The 18,392-nt window shown below is 42.4% G+C and overlaps 1 protein-coding gene across 1 annotated transcript; it reads right to left on the bottom strand.

Annotated features, from left to right (window-relative positions):
• Positions 1-1,469: 1,469 nt before the first annotated feature.
• PITHD1 (PITH domain containing 1) lies at positions 1,470-16,153 on the bottom strand. The gene is made up of 6 exons (XM_070764753.1): positions 15,834-16,153; positions 15,370-15,413; positions 14,327-14,404; positions 10,548-10,652; positions 4,661-4,769; positions 1,470-2,184 (listed from the first exon to the last, which is right to left on the bottom strand). Exons 1-6 carry the CDS (start codon positions 16,149-16,151, stop codon positions 2,083-2,085), a joined length of 756 nt encoding a protein of 251 aa, XP_070620854.1. The 5' UTR covers positions 16,152-16,153; the 3' UTR covers positions 1,470-2,082.
• Positions 16,154-18,392: the final 2,239 nt, after the last annotated feature.

Below are 18,392 nucleotides of genomic sequence, written 5' to 3'. Positions count from 1 at the left end.
ATATTTTTGGTCCGGTCACATACGAACAGAAACAGATTCAAAGTTATGATTTTTTTTTGCCCAGAAAACAATTAGCCACCACCCCAAAAATATTTTTTGATGGTCAGCATTGTTAAATTGAGTAAATGAATGCCTAAGATTTTAAAGAATATTTCGGATTTGGAGCATAAAAAAATAAAAAGTGAAAATGGTTGCAAGCAGCCAAGGGGGGGGGGGGAGGCCTTATTTCTGATGTTAAAAAACCAATAAGAATCATTTTTTTCAGTTCCTTTATATTTTTCTTATATTCAGAAATGTTCAAGCTACCAATCCCACACCAACTTTAGTAAAATAGAATGCATTTTGCAAGCAAAACTATCCATAAATTGAAAAATTTTTCACAAAAACGGGGGGGGGCGTGCATTATATCCGCAAAATAAACCAATAAGATTTACTTTTTTCATTTCAATTTTCATATCATTGTGTGCAGAAATGTTCAGACTACTTTCCAAGTGAAAAAAGCTTTCAAAAAGACCAAACATAAGCACTGCAAATGAAGAGTTTTCGGTCCGGGTCAGGGTGACCCAGGAACATAAGATTTGTAACTTTTTTTGCCCAGCAAAAACTAAGCCCCCCACCCCCCAAAAAAAATTCTCATAGAGAGAACCCCTGAAATGATGAACCTACATGAAATTTCAAGTTTCAGATATGCAGGGAAAATTTTTTACAGGGACTCAAACTTGGCTTCGGGTCACATACGACCCGAACAGAACAGCAGGGTTTTAGTTTAGGGCAGGGAGTTTAGGGTTTGGGCTTGGGCCCTGCCCCTGCCCGGTCTAGCTAAGGGAGGGGGAAGTCTTAATATGTCATGTGGCGCCACCATGACATGTGAGTTTGACACACTTGGTTTAGGGCTTGGTCATAAAAGGACAGCACCTAATAGACTAAAACTCTGGGGGTTTTTTAAAGGAACAAAATTAGAGACAAATCAAAATGTTCCTATTCCTGACAGTATTCCACAATATTTTTTAAAATACAGTAGTCCCTCACCTATCGCTGGTGTTACGTTCCAGACCCGGCCGCGATAGGTGAAATCCGCGATGGGGAATTTATCGACTGATAGTACTTATTTAAGTATTTATATTGTAATTGTTTGGTAAGTTTTCATTGTTTTAAGTGTTTATAAACCCTTCCCACACAGTATTTATTTTAGATACAGTATTTAAATACAGTATTTACAATTTTAGATATATTTTTTTTGAAAAACCTGCCGATCGAGTTCCGCGGGCTGTTTAAATCTGCCGATCGACTTCCTCAGAAACCCGCGAACCAGCGAAGATTCGCGAATGATTTTTCTCATTAATATTTCTTGAAAACCCGCGATGAAGTGAAGCCGCAGTAGGTGAAGCGCGGTATAGCGAGGGACTACTGTACCAATTTATTTTGTACCAATGATGTATCTGAACATTAAAACAAAGTTCAGCTCAGAATTTCTTCTTTCATGTAATCAAGGGATTCTTTGCCATGTTTATTTACAAAAAGTTGCATTTTAGACAAGATAAATTCATACATCTTTTTATTTTCTAGGTTTTAAACTGATAACTAACATGCATCTGCAAGATAGCTACTGAATTATGCTTCTGGCAATGCCAATAGCACTTTGGTGTCCAGCTTATGCTTGGAGAAATTATATACACTGCCAAGATCCCACCAGGAATATTTTATTTTGTATATCAAAACTGTATTCAAAAGCCCTAGAGCTTGTGCCACCACCCAATAGCCTCACCCCTTATGTATGCCAGCAAAAAAAGTAGCAGCAACTAAACAAAAATTTCACCATCTTAAAAACATTCTGGGCCAAGATGTTGCCCAGACACTCATGGTGAAGTCCAGGAAGAGTTAATGATTTTCAGATCAACTTTCACAATTGATCTTAGCAACAATGTAGTTTTATACCTATCTGCCAAGCATCTGATACCAAAGGCTTCCAAAACCATATGCATACATCCCCAAAAGAGAAACAGCCGCCATCCCTTTTAGTTTCAATTGTTCGACACCTTCGTATGTCTACCCAGTGTTCTGTCGTTGCACAAGCCTTCTCAGTTAGGAAATGAAGTGTGTCTGTGGCGTAATCTGATCAAGTTTGTGATCAGCCGGATTTGCTGCTGCTTCATAGTTACAGATGGTCACTTCGTGTCGATGAGGCTGCGGAGAGACAATTTGAACATTTATTCAGAGGTCTCTTTGGATAGATAGAACAATCATTTGATTTTCCCTCTCTATTTAGACCAGCCACCATTACATCTACTCTTACAAACTACAGTAGATGTACAGTGTTCCCTTAATTTTTGCGGGTTCGAACTTCGCGAAAAGTCTATACCACGGTTTTTCAAAAATATTAACAATAATAATAATTTATTGGATTTGTATGTCGCCCCTCTCTGCAGACTCAGGGCGGCTAACAACAATTAATTTAAAAAATAATTAAAAAATACTTCACGGTTTTTTCCCCTTTACCACGGTTTTTCCCACCCGATGATGTCATATGTCATCGCCAAACTTTCATCCGCCTTTAATAAATATTTTTTTAAATAAACTTTAATAAATAAACATGGTAAGTAATAATCTAAATGGTTGCTAAGGGAATGGGAAATTGCAATTTAGGGGTTTAAAGTGCTAAGGGAAGGCTTGTGATACTGTTTATAGCCAAAAATAGTGTATTTACTTCCGCATCTCTACTTCGCGGAAATTTGACTTTCGCGGGCGGTCTCGGAACGCATCCCCCACGAAAATCGAGGGAACACTGTACTTCAATCTGGATAACTTTTACTTCTTTTGAGGAATTCGCAACTTATCTCTTTTTAACCTTCCTCCCTAAATTCGTAACACGTCATTCCTTCACACTGCGATTTCTGCACAGGTTTAAAATGAGGGGTGTGCAATCCCCAAAGATCACATTTTGAACATACTCTGGGTCTAAATGAGCTATTGTGACCTTGGTCTTCCCAGGAGAAAAATCCCTTTCAAGAACAGAACACTTCTGATGAGTCAGAAATCATTCTGACCTTGGAACCTTTCCAGTAAAATCAGAACAGCCGTTCCAAGGACAGAGTGGGACCTTCCTTGGTGAAGATGTTTTGACTGAAATGTTTTCGCACATTTATTCAATATGGCAGAATTTGAGTCAACACCTGCCAATGGTTGCTTAACTTGAAAAGCACTGGGCTAGAAAACAGCCAAAGGGACAAGCCTGGAAAAAAAAGACAGGACTCTTAACAATGACTTCAAACTCTTCGCTTTAGCTCCTGGCTCAACATTAAAAAAATAAATCCCGGTTCATCTAAAAACAGGAAACCTTGGGGCACCTTCATGCCAACCCATTTGTAAGTGCATGAAAGTGGCAGTTGGAAGGAGATATTCAGGCTTAAAATAACACTCATTCAGTTACCTTTTGAAGGCACAGTAATAATCATCCAATGAGGTGGCAGGAAAGTTTATTTAATGAAGAAAACAGGTCTTTTATGATGTGCCATATTTGACGAATAGTGATTCAGGCAGCAAAAACTTGGGAATGGAGATACTAAGTTGTTGTGGTTAGCTCTGGCCCAGCTCCTGCCCCAAGGACTGTGGATGTGGGGGAGACATCCACATGCCGCAGGCCTGTTTTGCTCCCAGTGGAATCTGATGATGAAGGTTCCTCTGACCAAGAAGACATGAGTGACAGGGAGGAGGAGAGTGTGGCAGACAGCTCAGAAGGAGATCAATTATCTAGCTCCTCCTTGGATTCGGAACAAGAGTTAATGATACAGCCACGCATGCGGAGAGCGATACATAGGCAGCAACAACTGAGAGATTATTATCAAAGAAAATGAGGCCACCTGTGGTTGGGTGGGGCTGTGGTCATTAGTGAGGCTGCTATAAAGAGCAGCCTGTGGGTTTGGCCATTGTGGAGGTTTATCTGATCATTGTGTTTCGTGCCTGCATTGCTGACTTTGACCTTTGCAGGCTGCTTTTTCCCCGCTTTGAAACTAAACCAGAGCAAAGTGTGTTTCACTTTGTGCAAGAAGAAGGACTGTGAATTGCCTCACAGCTGCAAGCTAAGTATCTCAGAACTGATAAGGGACTTGTACAAATTACCAGTTTATTTGGAGACAAGTGCTCTTTGCTATACAAAAAGAGTGCTTAGTTTATTTGCATTTTCGGTATAAAGAACATTGTTTTGAATTTTCAAACGTGTGTGTGTCTGAAATTTGTATCTGAATTTTCGGGAGCATTCTGCCAGAGAGCTTGACAGAACACTAAGTAATTTTCAAAGAAGTTTCCTCCAGACTCCTCATCATCCAACCCAAACAGAAACAGGAAGTTTAAAGGTGGAATATGGGTGACATGGTCTGAATTTGTAAGACAACCTCTCCCAGAACTCCCAACTAACACACATTTTAAAGGCCTGCAGTCCAAGGTAACTGAAGGATGCCAGGATGAGCAAGGCTAACCTGCGAAGAGATTTTAAAACAACAGTTACATCCTCTTAAGTTTGAGCATTATGCCAGAGTCTCACAAACTCCTGTTCATGACTCTGTTAATAAGCACATTTTGAGGTACACCTTCAATCCCAAAGGCTTCTGCACCCTGCATCTGTTTATTTAGTGTTCTCATCTGTCATCTCCATCGCCACACTTACTTCTGTCCATTCTCCCCTTAGGCCTATGTAAAAGATTTTTGTTGTCTCAGCTCCAAAGTTCTTGGAGAAGTGGATGGAGAGATGATAAACATTTGAGAAGCGAGCAATTCTGGAAAAGAGGGAAAAATTCTGCGTTTACAATTGTAACATATAGAACACATTTGTAAGTTTTGACCTCTAAAACTAAACTGCATGAGAGCCAAGTTTTCCCCCCAAATAAATTATAACTGCAATAAATATACTGTAGCATTCAGCTTGAGCAAGTATGCACACTGATATGTCTTCCTAGATCAGTGATTTTCAACCTTTTTTGAGCCGCGGCACATTTTTTACATTTACAAAATCCTGGGGCACACCACCAACCAAAATGACACAAATCTAATTAATTAATTAAAAACAAACAAACAAACAAACAAACAAATTAACTAACTAACTAACCCCCTCATATATACAATCCCATGTAACATCCCCTTATAAATACAGTCAATCATCAATCATCCCTCCTCAAATTTATACCACTGTCTCATTTCTGGGTACTTCTCCTGTCTTTCCCCCTTTTCTCTCTCATGTTTCTCATTTCTCTCTCTTCCTCCCTTTTTCCCTCATTCCTTCTCCCTCTCACTTCTCCTCTTTTTCCATCCCTGTCTCTCTCCCCCCCTTACGTGTGTGTGTGTGTGTATACACACTTGAACCATTTCCAAAACCAGTTGAGGTCTGGTTTTTTTTTCTTTTTTATTCTTTTCAAAAACAGGTGTGGGCTGGGTTTTTTTTCTTATTATTTGGGTGCTTTTTACCATATGCTTCAAGAATCACCTCTCTCTCTCTCTCTCTTGTTTCTATCTCCTCTCATTCTCTGCCTCAATCATTTTATCATTTCTCCTTTTTTCTCCCCTTTTTGTTCTCATTTCTCTCTGTCTCCTTTCCTCTCCCTATCTGTCTCTCTTGCTTTCTCTTTTTCTCTCTTGCTTTCCTTCTCTCTCCCTCTCCCTCGTTCTCTCTTATTTTTTTTCTCTCTCTCTGTTGCTCTCTCTCGTTCTCTCTCTTATTTTCTTTCTCTCTCATGCTTCCTCTCTCTTGTTCTTTCTCTCTCTCTCTGTTGCTCTCTCGTTCTCTCTTATTTTCTTTCTCTTTCTTGTTCTCTCTCTCATTTTCTTTCTCTCTCTTGTTCTTTCTCTCTCTCTCATGCTTTCTCTCTCTTGTTCTCTCTCTCTCTCTGTTGCTCTCTCTCTCTCGTTCTCTCTCTTCCTTTCTTCTCTGTGGAGGCCGGCGAAGGTTTTCCTTAGTTTGAATGTTCTGGGCAAGCTGGCAGGGGGATGGGAAGCAGCCCCTTTACTGACAGCCCAGGATGGGACTTTGAGAGGGATGGGCGTTCCCACAGCGCTCGGAGCGGCTAGCGGCCGGATCGCCAGCGCCGCTGCAGCCACCGCTGTGGGAGGAGCCGCGCCCCAAGAAAGCCGGAGAGAAGGATGGATCGGGCGGGCAGGGACAGCCACAAGTGGAAGCTTCAGCCCTGGAGTTCCCACTTGAAGAAGCCGCCCCTCCCCCGGCTATTGCCCGCCGCCGCCGCTATTAGCGACGAGAAGCCATGGGCGCGAGGGGGCCGACATTCAAAACAACCTTTGCCAGCATCCCGCGGGAGGGTCCCAATAGCAGCGGCGGCGGCGGGCAATAGCCGGGGGGCGGCTTCTGCAAGTGGGAGCCGCTTTGCGGCACACCTGACCATGTCTCGCGGCACACTAGTGTGCCGCGGCACACCGGTTGAAAAACACTGTCCTAGATTGCTCTTTTTGAATCCTCCTGCCAGCCACATCAATTCAACCAACCACAAAGCCTGTCTGTATCTTTGTCCAATTTCATGTCTAAACCAAGATTACTAAGTTGCTTCCTTCTTTAAAAAATGTTAAAAGTTCCTGGCCAACAGTTTTGACATATACAGTGATACCTCGTCTTATGAACTTAATTGGTTCCAGGACGAGGTTTGTAAGGTGAAAAGTTTGTAAGACGAAACAATGTTTCCCATAGGAATCAATGGAAAAGCAATTAATGCATGCAAGCCCAAAACTCACTCCTTTTACTAGCTGAAGCGCCCGTTTTTGCGCTGCTGGGATTCCCCTGAGGCTTCCCTCCATGGGAAACCCCACCTCCGGACTTCCGTGTTTTTGTGATGCTGCAGGGAAATCCCAGCAGGGGAATCCCAGCAGTGCAAAAACGGGTGCTTCACTGGCAACGGAAGTCTAGAGATGGGGTTTTCCCAGCAAGGGGAGCCTCAGCAAAATTGCAGCATCACAAAAACATGGAAGTCCTCAAAACCCCACCTCCGGACTTCCGTGTTTTTGTGATGCTGTGATTTTGTGGCGGCTTGGGTTTGTAAGGTGAAAACAGTTTGGAGGAAGAGGCAAAAAAAATCTTAAATCCCGGGTTTGTATGACGAGGGGTTTTCAAGACGAGGTATCACTGTATATATAAAAGAACAAGCTAAATAGGCTAACCAATCTGTACAGCAGGGGTCCCCAAACCTTTTACACAGGGGCCAGTTCACTGTCCCTCAGACAGTTGGAGGGCCGGACTATAAAAAAACCCCTATGAATAAATCCCTATGCACACTGCACATACCTTATTTAAAGTAAAAAACAAAATGGGAACAAATACAATATTTAAAATAAAGAAGTAATAAGTAATTAATAATTAAGTAATAAAGTAATTTATACTTCTTTATTAACAAGTAAATTTAAGCTTAAATCAACAAACTCCATTTCTCCTTCCTTCCTTCCCTCCCTGCTTCCTCTCCACTTCTCTCTTGCCTCTTCCTTTTCTCTCATTTGTTTCATTTTCCTCTCCCTCGTTCTTTCCCTCCACCATTTTCTCATTTTTCTCCTTCTCTCTCTCTCTTTCCATCTCTCCCTCTTCCTTTCTCTCTCCCTCTCTATCTCTCCCTCTTTCTCTTTCTTTCTCTCTCTTCTCTCACTCACTCTCTTTCTAACTCTCCCTCTTTGTATCTCTCACACTTTCTCTCCTTCCCCCCTCTCTATTTCTCCCTTTCTCTCCCTCCCTTTCTATCTCTCCTCTTCATTTCTTTCTCCCTCTCTATTTCTCCCTCTTATTATATCGATCAGTAAAATCTCGTGTGCTGCTGCGGGCCGCATCCGGCCCGTGGGCCGTAGTTTTGGGACCGCTGCTGTACAGCATAGTACAGGTTGATTAGTTAGAAAGATAGAGGTTTCCATCATCATTCAGTACTTCCCAATAAGAAGAGGAACTAGGAAGGACCATTTTGTGCCAGAACATTTATTTATACACACACACCCCTTCCCAATCATACTGTTCCCATTCAGGGTAAGCAATACTAGTAAAACCTTTCACTATACTTCAACAGGACCAGAATTTCTACCTGCCTAAAATCAAGAAACATTCTCGGAAGCTAAGAAAGGCTGAAAGAAAAAGCTCTACGTTGCAATAACTGTTGGAAGAGTTGGGGCTGTCTCAGTAAAAAGAGCGGGGGTATGCAAGTCCTTGTTCCCAATGCTACTAAAGTCCCATGATAAACCAATCTAGATATGCATTTCTCAGATGTTCCCTTTCAAACCACTCTCATTTTGCAGTTTCTGCAGCACTAACCACTTTTAGTAACCTAAACTATTACCCCAATATTTTTCAGACCCGTAGAACTTTCATTTTATTTATTTCTGATAACCCTTTCTGAAATCCTGACTGGACAACAAAATGTAATACTTTTCCCATCCTCTAAAAAGTGCAGGGAAGGGGACATAGAAATTAGCCTACTCCAATGCACATTTCCCCGAAGTCTAAGACTTAAAATTCCCCTAACTACACACAATTCCTCAATCCATAAGGACTTCACTACCTTTTTCTCCCCCAGATATAATGGCAAAGTTTCACCACATAATTCATTCACTGAGAAATAAAGTGGGTTTAAAAAAAATTTTTAGCTGTGCCATTTCTGTTTATTGTCCCCAAGAGCTGTTGCTAGAAGGCAGCCAGTTGTTGTAGGGGAAACATGCTGGGATTGGAATTTCAGTTCCAACACTACTGGAGGGAGTGAGATTGCAGAAAGGCTGTCATATGGCAGCCAACTAATTTTAGAAAGAAGTTAATGTTTTAAAATACGGTGATACCTTGTCTTACAAACTTATTTGATTCCGGGACGAGGTTCTTAAGGTGAAAAGTTTGTAAGACGAAACAATGTTTCCCATAGGAATCAATGGAAAAGCGATTAATGTGTGCAAGTCCAAAACTCACCCCTTTTGCCAACCGAAGCCCCCGTTTTTGCACTGCTGGGATTCCCCTGAGGCTCCTCTCCATGGGAAACCCCACCTCCAGACTTCTGTGTTTTTGTGATGCTGCAGGGAAATCCCAGCAGGAGAATCCCAGCACCGCAAAAATGGGCGCTTTGGTGGCAATGGAAGTCCGGAGGTGGGGTTTCCCAGCGAGGGGAGCCTCAGTGAAATCACAGCATCGCAAAAACGAGTGCTTTGCTGGCAACGGAAGTCCGGAGATGGGGTTTCCCAGCGAGGGGAGCCTCAGTAAAATCGCAGCATTGCAAAAACACCGAAGTCCTCGAAACCCCACCTCCGGACTTCTGTGTTTTTGCGATGCTGTGATTTCACTGAGGCTCCCTTCGCTGGGAAACCCCACCTCCGGACTTCCGTTGCCGGCAAAGCGCCCGTTTTTGTGATGCTGGGATTCCCCTGCAGCATCACAAAAACACGGAAGCAGGGCAAAAATGGGTGCCTTGCTGGCAACAGAAGTCTGGAGGCGGGGCATCCCAACGGCAGCGGTGGGTTTGTAAGGTGAAAATAGTTTGTAAGATGAGGCAAAAAAATCTTAAACCCCGGGTTTGTATCTCGAAAGGTTTCTTTGATGAGGCGTTTGTAAGACGAGGTATCACTGTACATAGATTATGAAATGGTTAAGCAACACTTGTTCTTCTCTTTGGAGTCCCTCCCACACCTGAAACAGAGCCAGTTTTTACTGGTATAGTTTCCTCTACAATTACATCCCCCCACAAAAATCCACTGGGGAGAAAGTCTTGGTACCCTCAATTATTAGAGCCCAAGGATCATGTCCTTGAACTTGGGGCTCAAATACCAGACACCTTGAATCAGCGGTCCCCAAACTACGGCCCGGGGGCCACATGCGGCCCGCTGAGGCCATTTATCTGGCCCGTGGGTCTTTTCCAAGGCCGCACTGGAAAAGCAGTGAGAATGTCCCCCTCAATCTCATCTCACCCGAGGTAAAGTAAGGCTTGCCGAAAGCCGACCTGGGCACAACACACACACATACACGCACACACCCTCCTCCTCCTCTTTGAGTTGCTAGCTCCTGTTTTCTGAATGGGGATTGAATGGGAGTCCGGGGTCGGAGGGTGGAGGCTTGTCAGGTGAGTCCTCCGCGGGGAGAGAAGAGGGAGGGTGAAAGAGGGAAAAGAGAGAGAGATAAGTGGAAAGAAAGAAAGAAAAAGGAAAGAGAAGGGGAAAAGCGAGGGAAAGAGAAGTGGAGAGGAAGGAAGGAGGGAGGGAGGGAGGAAGGGGGAGAAAGAGAGGGAGAGAGAAAGAGAGGGAGGAAGAGAGATAGCAAGAGAGAGAGTGAGAAAGAGACAGAGAGAGCAAGAGACAGAAAGAAAGCAAGAGAGAGAGAGCATGAGAGAGAGAGAGAAAGCAAGAGAGAGAGAGAGAGAGAAAGAAAGAAAGAGAGTGAGTGGGTGAGAGAGAAAGAAATAAGGTATGTGCAGTGTGCATAGGAATCTGTTGATAGGTTTTTTTATAGTCTGGCCCTCCAACAGTCCGAGGGACAGTGAACTGGCCCCCTGTGTAAAAAGTTTGGGGACCCCTGCCTTGAATAAAGACTGAATAGGTATATCATGACATACTTTGTAGGATATTCCAGTTCTCCTAAAACATCACGATTCAGGCTGAAGATTTGATCTGGTTCTCGGGCAGTATCACCAAAGGACATATGAGGAATATTCTTAAACCTAGAAAAAGGCAAGGATCAGCTCATACAAATGTTAACATTTTCAACAGCTAGCCACTGTACTCATCTGGACTAGAATGGAGAAAATAATCAAACTGGTTCTTAGGACAACGCAAAAATGATGATCAAAAAAGCAATGCTGAAAAAGTTGTGTTTCAGTTGTTTAGAACAGTGTTTCCCAACCTTGGCCACTTGAAGATATCTGGACTTCAACTCCCAGAATATATCAGGAACAGGCAGATTGTAGGGAAGATTGGCTAATACCATCACGGCACCTTTTCATAGCACAAACCTGTCACCAGACAGACTGAAGGCAGCAGCAGTCAATAGCTTGTGTCATCCAGCTGAAGTATCAATGATGGGCAGTATTTCCTGGCCTTATCCAATTAGGACTGCTGTACCTAATTTTGTGGTATTTGGCTGACTGATATAGTCTTCGGCTGGTGGTTGTACATGGTGCATTCTCTCCTTTTTGTTGTTGGATTTGGTGGTAAGAGCAGAGCCCAGGAAACATCTCAACCACAGAAGGGGAAAGGACATTTACAACAGTCTTGTTGAGCCAAACGTTAGCTATAAAAATCGATGGGTAGTTTTCCCCAACTGTTTTTTTTCCTACTGAAGATCTGGAGAACTTGTCATAATCAGCTGGTTGGCTGGAACCTTTTTCTTGGCAGTCTTTTCTTTTGCAATGGGCTTAGTGTGGGACAGCATTCCCAACCTGAGACCGTACTTCCCAGTTGGGCAGCATTTGAATCTCCATTAACCCCTGCTGACAACAAATTATGGGGTTTCTTATCCAATATATCAGGAACAGGCAGATTGTAGGGAAGATTGGCTAATACCATCACGGCACCTTTTCATAGCACAAACCTGTCACCAGACAGACTGAAGGCAGCAGTCAATAGCTTGTGTCATCTAGCTCAAGTATTTTAAACTCACCAATGATAGGCAGTATTTCCTGCCCTTAACCAATCAGGACTGCTGTACCTAATTTTGTGGTATTTGGCTGACTGATACATTCTTCAGCTGGTGGTTGTACATGGTGCATTCTCCTTTTTGTTGTTGGATTTGGTAGTAAGAGGAGAGCCCAGGAAACATCTCAACCACAGAAGGGGAAAGGACATTTACAACAGTCTGGGAGTTGAAGTCCAAATAACTTCAGTGGCCAAGGTTGGGAAAGACTGGTTTAGAACACTGTATAAAAAGACTACTCCCTCAAATAATATTACAATTTATAGGCCTGTAAGTAACTAAGAATATAAGTCAACAATGATATATTAAATTATTAATTTTATAGTTGAGGACTTCAGTCATACACCTAATCTACAAATTTCCCTTGTTGTAAAAAAAAAAAAAATTCTGCATCTTCAATTATCAGAATAGTATAGCACCCAAAATTAATAACAAAGAGCAAGGCTCTGCACTGGTTGCCACTGAGCTTCTAGATTCAGTTGAGTATACTGTTTTTAACCCCAGGAAGTCCTACATGGCTCAACACAAGTATACATATAGGACAATTTCTCCTGACAGATTTAGTCCATCTTGCATGCTCAGCTCATTGGGAAACAAGTAACAAGGCTCCAGATAAATACCTACTATTAGCAACTCCAATGTTCCTTGAGGTACAGGGAAACCCTCATCACTCTATTTACTTTTTGTAGGGCAAGTATAAAAGATTTTTCCAAGGATTCTTTTGGCATAGAAGGTGGAGCTGGAATGCTACTGTAACTCTTTGCTTTTGGAACAATTTTTATTGAAATTTTTTACTGAAGACTTTTTCATGCTGCCTTTATTGTTTTTATAGATAACTCAAGGTGGCAAGTAAACAATTGTACTTTTTCCTCCTCCTATTTTCCCCGCAACAATTCTGAAGTATGGTGAGCAGTGTTCCCTCTAATTTTTTTTTGGGGTGGGCAGAAAAGTATAGTGTCTGAGCGGCAGTCCCTTCGGGACTGGGCGGCACAGAAATAATAAACAAACAAACAAACAAACAAACAAAAAACCCACCCTGTTTTGCCTCAGAGAATTTCAAAATAAAATAATGTACTGTGTGTCTATAACAGTGAGCTCATAATAGGGCAACTCTATCAATATCAAAATGGCACTTAAATAGTTGAGCTAGTTTCAAACTAGATTTTGATTTTCTTTCTCTCTTCCTTACTCCCATTCTTTTTCTTTCTCTTTTCCTTCCTCGCTTTTTTCTATCTGTTTCTCTCTCTTCCTCTCTTCCTCTCTCTCTCCTTCCCTCTCACTCTTTCCCTCTCGGCTTCTGGGCAGGTTTGGAAAACTCTGAGTTGATGATGATTTTTAAGTGAGCGATTGCTCACTGCTCAGCTTAGAGGGAACTATGATGGTGAGCTGAGACTGTGTAACCAGCCAAAAGTCACCCCAGCTGGCTTTCACGCCTAAACTCACAGCTTCTTCATTTCTAGCCTGGTGATTAACCACTAGACCAAATTGGCTCTCCTTTTACTGTTATTGTAAATCACTCTGAGTCCTTGGAGGCAGTGAGGCATATCCAGTTTCATAATAAATGTATAAATAAACCGGCCACTAAGAATAGCAAATGACAAATGGAAATTTGGTTGTCAGGCAAAGCCATCAACGATATCATACTGCGTCCTAAAAGTGCAGTTATTTCAGCACATGTATTAAAACTTACAACGTGGAAAGAAATTAAAACTTTAAAAACCAGCGATAATATAAAGAGGCTCCAAACAAGATTTTTTTTAGTAGCTGTTTGGCTCTCAGGGCTTTAAAATTGTAGCCATTTAAAGAAATCTACACTTTCAAGCAAAGACTGGTAAACAGATCTACTGTATTAGAATTCCTTGTGATCCAGAAAGAATCATTATTGTAATTCCAAAATAATTTTCCCAATCTTTTATTTATTCATGGACTGAAATAAACAGCAAATTTAGGAAACCATAATTACTGCAAAAACAGCTGAAGAAAACAAAACAGCTAAGAATTCAATAAATAGATAAGAAAATTTTGCTGAAAAGAACACAATTTGTAAGTGACTGACAGAATGTAGGGAAACTGAATCCTAAATAAACATGTTCTGGTGACTGTTAATATGGGCAGAAGATCTGAAAACTTCAAAGAAACCAGAAAGCACCACATATATTTGTGCATGTTGGATCCTGCATTTCACTAAGCCAGCCAGGTTATTTTTCCTGCAGAATTTCAATGTGGGTCAAAATTAATAAGAAGACATTTCATTATTTTACAGCAAGCTATCCCAGTGCTATTACTAATTCAGAGTATTAAATTAAAAATTAAGGCTAAAACCATTCATATATTCATTACATTTAAAAAAAATCCTGTCATCTTTATCAGCAGCTTCTGCAACATGAAACATCTCAGGGGTTTGCTTCCTCCCATGCCGCATGGGTGCGCTGCATGGGCACTCGTGCACATGTGCAGTGTCAAAAATTGGGGGGGGGGAGACAAAACCAAGATGGCGACCACATGCACAGTGTCGGAAACTCAGCTTTGCACATGCTCGGAAGAAAAAAATCAAAAAGATGGCAGCGCTCACGGACCAGCACTGACCGAACCAGGTCAATGTCATCATTGTGATGACACCAGTCGGCCGTTAACAGTTTGGGCGAACCACTCCGAACCATAAAGAACCCAGCCCTAAATGATCTGTCCACTGTTTCAACTTACAGTCTCATTTCTGAGGGGTGTGTACTGTCATCCTCTCCCATCACAATTATTCCTTTTAATTTCACATTGCCTGTAAATCTGTAAAAAGAAAAAAAAATGCCACTGATCATTTATTTATTGTTCAGCTGACTGTACCTAGGGAGTTCAGTCTGAAAGGAACCTTATTAGATTAGATTAGATTTATTGGATTTATATGACGCCCCTCTCCGCAGACTCGGGGCGGCTCACAACAAGGTAAAAACAATACATAATAACAAATCCAATACCCAGATAGTTTTCACTATCTGCCACTAGATTCCCATTGACTTAATATGTCCCAGTGGTCCTCAACCTGGGGGTCGGGACCCCTTTGGGGGTCGAACGACTGTTTCACAGAGGCCACCTAAGAGAAAAGACAAATTTCCCATGGTGTTAGGAACTAGAGCTTCTATTCTGGCACCTTGGAACAGATTTTTACAATTTGACCAATCAGGCGTTTACAGTGGGGCTGTCCCTCTGACCTTCCTGCCAATCAGCTTAAAGCTTTGTTGGGAGAACTGGCGCTAGACTTACGGTTCGGGGTCACCACAACATGAGAAACTGTATTCAGGGGTCGCAATACTAGAAAGGTTGAGGACCACTGTATGTGGTCCTGGATGGAACATCCTTAACACAACCCTACTAACACTGTGAGGTTTTCACCATCATTGTCTTAGTAACCATTCTTGGCTGAATCTAGTTAAAATAAGACCACAATATTATTTTTAAAATAGTCTATTATTATTAGATTTTTTTTCTAGCTCAAGTTAGCAAACATACCCAATACTCTTTCCCCCACAACTACTGTGTGAGGTAGATTGGGTTGAGACTGATTTGTCCAAAGTCACTCAGCTAGTCTTTTCGCCTAAGGAGGACCTAGAACTCACCATCTCCTGGCTTCTAGGACATCACCTTAATCACTACAACAAACTGGCTCTCTCTATATTTGTTTGCTATCAGCCCACTTCTAAAAACCATGTTACAAAATCTCCAAAAGGTAATTTTTTTAAAAAAAGACTACTTACGGAATATTAAATAAGAGCTCTTCATCATCATCACTTTCTACAAACTAGGAAAAAATGAATAGGATTTAATATAGGAGTTTTATATTCAATTTGAAATATATATTGCAAAGGACAATTGTTCCACAAAACCCAGAATGTTCGAAATGATTGCTTGAAGACCCCGCAGGGGACTTTCAACTTAAGTTTTTAGAAGTATTTAGTGCAAAGCTGGCTGAGGAATTCTGGGAGTTGAAGTCCACAAGTCTTAAATTGGCCAAGGTTGGAGGGAGACACCTGGGCTTGCCTAGTATTCATTATATGGATGCGTTCACCCCTCAGCTGCAAGGAAGAGCCCCGTCACGCAACTGCAGCCCGGGTTACGGGCTCCGTGTAAAAGGCGGAACCCGTGAATAGCCTCGGAACCCGAGAATAGCCACGACGGGACGCCTTGCCCTGCCCGCTCCCGGCCCGCTGCCCAGACCCACCTTCTGCTTATCCGCACGGTCTTCCCAGGCGCGGAAGACTAGCGCTCCGCTGCCTTCCCTTCGCTCATTGAGGCACTCCAGGCGCTCGCGGTCGATGCGCAGGTAAAGGCCCCAGGCCTGGCCTCGCCGCTCAGGAGGCTCCTCGTGGTCGTCGCCATGGCAACAGCTACCCCCGCCGTGGCTGTGCCCGTGAGACATGACCGAGTGCGAGGGAAGCCCCCACCACCTGCAGCACGCGCGCGCGCTTGTGTGTCTGTGTGTGTGTTTGTGTGTGTCAACAAATGTGAGCGCAGGCGCAATACTGCGCTTCCGGACCATTCCCGTCACGTGGGAAGAGGGCGGTGCCTTCTTGCTGCCCAGGCAACCGAATCCCGCTTTTTTTGCCATCGTACAGTGCACTAAGCCTGTGTGGATTTTTTTAAAACTTTGGTCCTCAGATCCCCCTGGAGGGAGGGGGTCTCCCGCAATATTTAATTATTAATTTATTATTATTATTATTATTATTTATTATATTTGTATGCCGCCCCTCTCCGTAGACTCGGGGCGGCATATACATTTTATATTTAACAATATTAAAATCCCATCATATCCTCATGGGACGTGACAGTGACAGTGCATGGGTCAATTTTAGTTTTTAATATTGCTAATATTAAGTAATATTGGTAATATTGGTCAATATAATCCATACAAAAGTTATTTAGGGGTCCTGAAAGAAAAAAAAGTGTTTCAGGAACATTGCGCTAAACTGCCAATTGTAATCCCTGAGGGGAGGGGGCTGTCCCCCAATATTTAATTTTTAATTATTACTTTAATATTTAACAATATTAAAATCCCATCTGATCCTCGTGGGAAGTGACAGTGCATGGGTCAATTTTAATTTTTAATATTGCTAAAACAGTATTAAGTAATACAGTACAGTATTGGGAATATTAATCAATATTAATTCATGCAAACCAAGTTATTTATGGGCCCTGAAGGGGGAAAAAAGTGCTTCAGGAACATCGCACTAAGCTGCTAATTGTAATGACTTGCTTTGCCCTTTAGCTAAGCCATGGTTTGTGGTTTGTATCATCAAATTATTTCACACAGTGCCCTGAGACCAAAACCATGGGCAGTGTTTGCACAGCACATATTCGGGCACCTGAAGGAATCATGAGCTTGCACAAGCCACTGACTTGCAAATTAAAACATCACAGGCTGGGTTTCTCCTCAATGTACTGAGCCAAAGGAAGGAAAGCTAAAACTAACCAAGTTGAGATGTGCCAGTGCAGCCCATAGATTTGCACAAGCCCCGGCTATCCCATCACTAGCCCAGCTAGTGACAGTTGAATGCTTGAAACCAAGTTGTCTTATTTTTTTAATCCAGTGCATTGCTACTATTATTTCCACTGTAAACTGAGTAAAAGTATGACTACTTTCACAGGTTTTGGAGCTTAATTGTGGATCTTCAATTACCTTTTTTTAAAAAAAATTCCCCAGATGTCACAAATGCAAGACTTTCAGTCTTTCAAAACCCAGAATATAGTCTTTAGCATTCATTGCAAAGAATTTTTTCATCCCATATTTATTTAATTATAGTGGAGTTATAGGTGTGAAACACAATTATTAGTTTTGTTTTATTTTATTTTTGTTTGTTTGTTTGTTTATATTAAAGGGCACAGGGTGGCTTAACAACAGAATAAAATATTAAAAACATCTTAGGCATTTAAAACAGTTAAAACCCATACATATCATTCCATGGCAGAGCCGGATCTCGTCGATTACAACCATGAGATCAACAGCCCCAGGCTGCTGGAAAAGCCAGGTCTTAACTGCTTTTTGGAAGGGCAATATGTATGGGCGCAATCATGACCTCCAAAGGTAACTTGTTCAGAGATCTTGGGCAGCTACAGAGAAAGCCCTCCCCTGCGGGCCCACCAGCCAACACTGTTTAGCTGACAGGACCTGGAGACCAACTCTGTGCAGAAGGCGGTCTCGAAAATAACCTGGCCCTAAGCCATGTAGGGTTTTAAAGGTAATGACCAACACCTTGAAGTGTGCCCAGAAAGCAACAGGGAGCCAGTGCAGCCCACGAAATATTGGTGCAATGTGGGTTTACCTAGGTGTACCCACACCAGCTCACGCAGCTGCATTTTGGACCAGTTGTAGTCTCCAAGCACTCTTCATGGGTAGCCCCATATAGAGCATGTGGCAATAATCTAATTATGAGGTCACAAGGGCATGATTGACTGTGAGAATTGCTTCTCAACACAGGTAGGATTGCAGTTGGTGCACTAGATGGACTTGTGCGAAGGTCCCTCTAGCAATAGCTGTCAAATGATGATCTAATTTTAGCTGTGAGTCTAGGAGTCCAGGTTTTGGACCTGTTCTGAGGGGGGCAATTTCTCCCCCCTAAGAGCCAAGGGTGGACAGTTGTCATAGTATATAAGAGGGCAATATCCACAGCCACTTGGGTCTTGTCTGGATTAAGTCTGAGCCTGTTGACTCTAATCCAGATCCTCACAGCCTCAAGGCACCGGCATGTCGCATACACTGCTTCACTGAATTGACTTGGGGTGG

This window comes from Erythrolamprus reginae, chromosome 11 (assembly GCF_031021105.1).
Source record: "Erythrolamprus reginae isolate rEryReg1 chromosome 11, rEryReg1.hap1, whole genome shotgun sequence".
NCBI lineage: Eukaryota > Metazoa > Chordata > Lepidosauria > Squamata > Dipsadidae > Erythrolamprus > Erythrolamprus reginae.
The sequence above is the reverse complement of the archived record's forward strand: the minus strand, read 5'-3'. Positions and strand labels throughout refer to the sequence as shown.

Excerpts from the sequence above, each read along its gene's own strand:
- PITHD1 (XM_070764753.1), bottom strand. The coding sequence starts at position 16,151 with ATGGTCCGGAAGCGCAGTATTGCGCCTGCGCTCACATTTGTTGACACA. Across the intron at positions 14,405-15,369 it reads GAGCTCTTATTTAATATTCC|ATTTACAGGCAATGTGAAAT; the intron begins GTAAGTAGTCTT and ends TTCTTTTTACAG. Across the intron at positions 10,653-14,326 it reads CACCCCTCAGAAATGAGACT|GTTTAAGAATATTCCTCATA; the intron begins GTAAGTTGAAAC and ends GCCTTTTTCTAG.